Source organism: Ursus maritimus, unplaced genomic scaffold (genome assembly GCF_017311325.1).
Source record: "Ursus maritimus isolate PB19 unplaced genomic scaffold, ASM1731132v1 scaffold_32, whole genome shotgun sequence".
In the NCBI taxonomy this organism is placed as follows: Eukaryota; Metazoa; Chordata; class Mammalia; order Carnivora; family Ursidae; genus Ursus; species Ursus maritimus.
Window position 1 is genome coordinate 20,481,142 of NW_024425786.1, and position 5,226 is coordinate 20,486,367.

General features: G+C 56.1%; 1 protein-coding gene across 1 annotated transcript in view; it reads right to left on the reverse strand.

Moving 5' to 3' along the window:
• Positions 1–778: 778 nt before the first annotated feature.
• Positions 779–5,226, reverse strand: part of FGR (FGR proto-oncogene, Src family tyrosine kinase) — a 10,076-nt gene continuing 5,628 nt past the window's right edge. Inside the window, 9 exon segments of the mRNA XM_040619094.1 lie at positions 779–1,564; positions 1,675–1,806; positions 2,573–2,726; positions 2,974–3,050; positions 3,629–3,808; positions 3,886–4,041; positions 4,746–4,895; positions 5,142–5,223; position 5,226. The exon segment at position 5,226 is cut by the window's right edge and continues 21 nt beyond it. Of these exon segments, the coding sequence (XP_040475028.1) occupies positions 1,356–1,564; positions 1,675–1,806; positions 2,573–2,726; positions 2,974–3,050; positions 3,629–3,808; positions 3,886–4,041; positions 4,746–4,895; positions 5,142–5,223; position 5,226 (1,141 nt within the window). The 3' untranslated portion in view covers positions 779–1,355.

Below are 5,226 nucleotides of genomic sequence, written 5' to 3' on the forward strand. Positions count from 1 at the left end.
CAGTGATTCCTAGCTTCCAGACTCTTCCCCCTCGCCTGGTCCATTCCCTTAGGAAGTCAAGGGTCCACGATTTCCTGATGGGAGAGGTGGGAACCCTTATTCCCTGTTCCTCTTGTTTCCACTTGGAGGCACGTCAGCGGCCAGAGTCTCTCAAAGCAGCAGCAAGGACACGGGACAATTCTTCACTGCACGGGTGCCTGGCAGGTTTTTAGTCCCCGCAGTCCCTGCCCACTACCTGCCAGTAGGAGCACCCAGTCCTTGTGACCCAACAAAACTGCATTCAACCCTCTCCAAATCCTCCTGGGGGGCAGAGCTGCCTGGAGTGAAATCCGATGAGCTAGACTAGCTCTCAGACCTCTCTGCCTTCCCCTCCCTTTTTTGGGGGAGCTGCAAGAGTCCACTGTGGTCTTCCCCACTGCCTCTGTCAAGAGAAGTCTAACAGGTTCTACTCTTGTGCCTGATGAATGACATATCTGCGGAAATCAAGTAGACATTAGTGAACCCTTTGCACACAGATTGAAAGCCACTTCAGTAATGAAGGGGACATTTTGAGCTCCAGTTGCCTGTCTTCTGTATCCACCTCTCAACCTGTCCTAAACTCACATAGGGACGAGCATCAGGACTTCTGGGTATCCCAAAACACACTTTGAGTTCCCTGTATTCAGTAGGCATTAGGGCACTTTCTCACCTCCCCTTCCTCCCAGCAGCCAAAACAGTCACACTCACCTTCCCCTGGCCACCAATGCCCCTAACAGAAGGGATTTGCGTGGCTCGAGGATTCATATTGTCAATTTTCTTATTTACAAAAAGCATAAACACACACATGATTCAGAGAGGCGGTGAGCCCTCAGCAAGCCTCTCCCTCACCTTGGGCTTGGACCCCAGTCCCGGACCACAGTGTCCACCCAGCAGGAAAGGGATCCAGCAAAAACTATCCCTGTCTTTGCAACTTACAGACATGAGAGAATTGAGTAGGAGGTGAATTCAGAGTGGGATGATAGGGTAAAAAAGCAGGGATAGGAGGTAAGGAAGGGAAAGGACATACAGTTTTATAAATAACTAGACAAGGTCTGAGCATTTCTTTTGGGGGAGAGGTGGGAAGAGAGTCTAGAGGTAGGAGCCTAAGTGGGAAGGGGAGAAATAGTGCTTGGGGCCAGAGAGAAGGGTGATCTCTAAGCCTGGACCAACCCCATCTTTAAAATGAGTGGGTTGCCCTAGATGGTGTCAGAGCAACCTGCTTGTTCTGACACACTAGGACCGTATAGGGTTCTAAGCCTGGGGGCTTCGGGACCAGAGCCCTGGGGATTGGAAGGGATTGGTGGGCACCCCAGAAAGGTGGTGGTTGCCCAAACAGGCTATGTCTGATCCCCAGGTTGGTACTGGGGTTCTGTGGAGGTGAAGTAGTCCTCAAGGAAGGACTGCAGGTACTCGAAGGTAGGCCTCTCCTCTGGGTCCAGACGCCAGGTCTGCTCCATGGCTTCATACAGGGATACTGGGCAGCCTGGGGGGCATGGCATGTGGTAGCCATGCTCCACCTGTTCCAACACTTCCCGGTTATTCATGCCTGGAGGGAGGGGCTCTGTCAGTCAGGGGGCCTAGCCCCTCCCGAAGAGGCCACCAGGAGGAAGCCCTTCCCATGACCACCCACCCTTCCATCTCCCTACCCCAGCAAACCTGGGTAGGGGACTCGGCCCTTGCTGATGAGTTCAGTGAGCAGGATCCCAAAGGACCACACATCTGACTTGATGGTGAATCTGCCAAAGAGAGCAGCCTCCGGGGCTGTCCACTTGATGGGGAACTTGGCCCCTGGAGAGATGGGGAGAGAGGGGAAGTCATCAAGGAAGACTCTGGGAATAAGTGGATTAAGAAAATGCCATGTTGGGGCGCCTGGCTGGCTCAGTCAGAAGAGCATGTGACTTGGGGTCATGAGTTTGAGCCCCACGTTGGCTGTAGAGATTACTGAAATAAATAAACTTTCAAAAACTCACGATCCTGAAATCAAGAGTTGCACGCTCTTCCAACTGAGCTGGCTAGGCACCCCTGCCAGGCACTGTTTTAAAGTGATTTACATGCATTAACTTATTTGACCTCACAAAAACCCTGTGAGGTAGATATTATTATTGTCCCCATTGTACAGATTTGGAAAAGGAGGCACTGACTAGTTAAGTAACTTGCCCAGATCACATAGCTTTTAAGTGGCTAGGATTCACTCCCAGACATTCTGGCTACAGAGTTCACACCATTACACTCCACTGTCTTTCACTTGAGAATTATAGTAGTGCCTGGCATATACTAGGTGTTTCATAAATATCTGTTGATACTTTTCTCTGAATATTTTCATTTCATATATGAGAAAAAACAGCTCACAGAGGTTAGGTGACTTGCCCAAGGCCACTTGGCTAGTAAGTAGAGGAGCTGGGATTCAAACCTAGAGTTGCCTGTTCAACTACATCAGGATGGGAATATCCCAGCTCATTTGGGAGTGGAAGGAATGGTTCCTGAATATGTGGGGCCCTGTGACAGCCCCTTGGTGCCCTGGGGAGCTCTTGGAAGGTGAGGGGAGGCAGGGCACCTTGCTGAGGGTTGTACTCATCATCCTCAATGAGACGGGCCAGGCCGAAGTCAGCGATCTTGCACACCAGCCGTTCCCCAACAAGGATGTTGGCTGCTCTCAGGTCGCGGTGGATGTAGTTCATGCGTTCCATGTAGGCCATGCCCTCAGCCACCTAGGGGGGCCAAGTTTCGGAGAAATGGGAACACCATGGCTTGTGTGAGAGATCACTTGAAAACCCCACCTTCCGGATGAGGAGACTGAGGCTCAGAGACGGGCAGTGCCCTGCCTCAGGTCGCACCGATGATCCAGTGGATGGGACTGTATGTACTTCCAGGGGTAGGGTAGGTGTTTGAGGGCACAGGGATCTGTGGAGGCTAATAGGAAGGCAGTCTGAAATAAAGGCTGCTGTTCCAGTTTACCTGGGCTGCCATGTCCACCAACTGGGGCAGTGTCAAATCCTGGCCTTGCCGGTCCTTGAGGAACTCCAGCAAGCTACCTGAGGAAAGGAACTCTGAAAATCAGCGGCAAGGCTACCGCAGCTCCAGGACGCTTTCCCTCGCTTGGCCCCGCCCCTACCCAGTTCCCGTCGCGAGGAGCTTGGCCCCGCCCCCTGTCCCCCGCCCTCTCACTTAGACCCGCCCTCACGCAGGACCCAGCCGGCAGTTTCAGCCGCCCACAGATCTCGCCCAGGACTCGCTCCCACAGACACCCAGACTCTGCCCACAGCTCGCTTCTTCTCCTCCTCCGTCCCCCTAGACACGCCCCACTCAGACTGAGCCCCAGATCCTTTCTCATCACAGATTCGGTCTTCATTCGTTCAAGCCCCACCCACCAGCTGACACCTCCCCGCCACGACCGAGGCTCCGCCCCCAGCCCCCGCCTCTTCTAAACCTGAACCCGCCCACACTCCCAGGACTCACGTGGTTTCACTCGTCCCTGCCTCCCCCTCGGACTCTGCTCAAAGTCCCTTGTCCCATCACAGGTCGCCACTCCGGTCCCTCCCGCAGAGACACCCACCTGAACCTCGCCCCAAATCCCGCCCCCCCGACTCCGCCTCCTGACCCCGCCCCTCACCGTGGCACATGAACTCGGTCACGATGTAGATGGGTTCCTCCGACACCACCGCGTACAGCTGCACCAGCTTGTCGTGTCGCAGCATCTTCATGATCTGCGCCTCCGCCAGGAAGGCCTTCGGGGACATGGTTCCCGGCTTCAGGGTCTTCACCGCCACCTTCGTGCTGCCGTTCCACATGCCTGCCAGGTGGTCGTGGTGCGTCAGCACCGGCTCCCCGATGTCCCAAGCCCTCGCCCCGCCCCCGGGACCTCCGTACCCAGCCACACGTCCCCGAAGCAGCCGGTGCCCAGCCGGCGCTCGAGCGCGATGGAGCTGCGGCTGATCTCCCAAGCGTCCTTGGCCAGGCCCATTGTCTGCGGCTTCATGGTGGTGCAGGCCGCTGTGAGCAGGTGGCATAGCCCGTCGTTCACCTCTGAAGAGCAGGGTTGGGGGGGTGTTGAAGATCACAGGCAGGCCAGGACGCCCCACACATTCCTCATCCTATCCCAGGCACACACACCGCCCCCCGCCCCCCAATCTCCCCTAACAGTGGAAAGGAACTAGGCCACAGGTGAGGTCACAGGCTGGGGCAGAAGGCAACCTGACCCACTGAGCAGGTGAACATGTTGGTGCCCAGGGAAGGAGGTGGCACCAAGAGGGAGAGATGATCCCTGCAGGGATTGGTGTCCTTCCCACAGGAGGTGACCTCCAGCTGGGCCTTCAAGGTCAAGGTGGGATTCTGATAGGCAGAAATGGAGCTGGAGATTCCAGACAAAGGTGTGGACATGAGGCCCTCACCCTTCCATGGACCTCACCTTTGGCCTGACTAACCAAAGTAGAAACTTGGGCATCGATTCCCAGCTTCCTCTCAACCCTACAGCCCATCCTCCAAGTCAGGTCTATTCGGCCTCCTGTCCAGCTAGACCTTAGGGGGCACCCTTTGGACGTGGACAGCCTCACACCTGTTTCCTCTGGAATCCTACAGAGCAGGATCCTGGGCGGGGAACCCAAACACTTGGGTTCCAGTTCTGCCCCAGCCACTACTGCTTTGGGAACCCCTTTCCTTCTCTGGGCCTAATTCTCAGCAGGTTGATCCAGGGAGCAAAGCACGCGCCAGCCCTAGAAGCCAGCCCTCACCAATGTAGTGCTGCACCAGCTCCTGCACTGAGTCGAACTGGGCCCGTGTGGTGATGTAGTAGCCACCCGTGTCCAGCTTGCGGATTTTGTAATGCTTCACGTGGTCGCCTCTGGCCTGGTCCCAATCCCGGATGGACAGGGAGTAAGCACCTGCGGGCAAGGGTCACCTTCAATCTGCTTTCCTCCTAGCTCTCCATCTTGGAGTCCTAGAGGCCCAAATGCCTGGGGACTCGGAACTTGGATGGCCACACCCCCTTGAACCCAGTCCCAGTCTTATCTCTGGCCCTCCACCCCTGTCCCAGTCTGGGCCCCGGTCCCTGACCCAAGCCCCTCACCACTGCTCCTAGGCCCACCCCCATGGCTGGGCCTTCCAGTTGCCCCTTCCCAGGGCCCCACCTTTGGTAGTCTCACTCTCACGAATAAGAAAGGCCCCCCGGGGGTTCCCGGGGGAGAGCAGCTGCCTCTCTGCATCCTTTCTTCC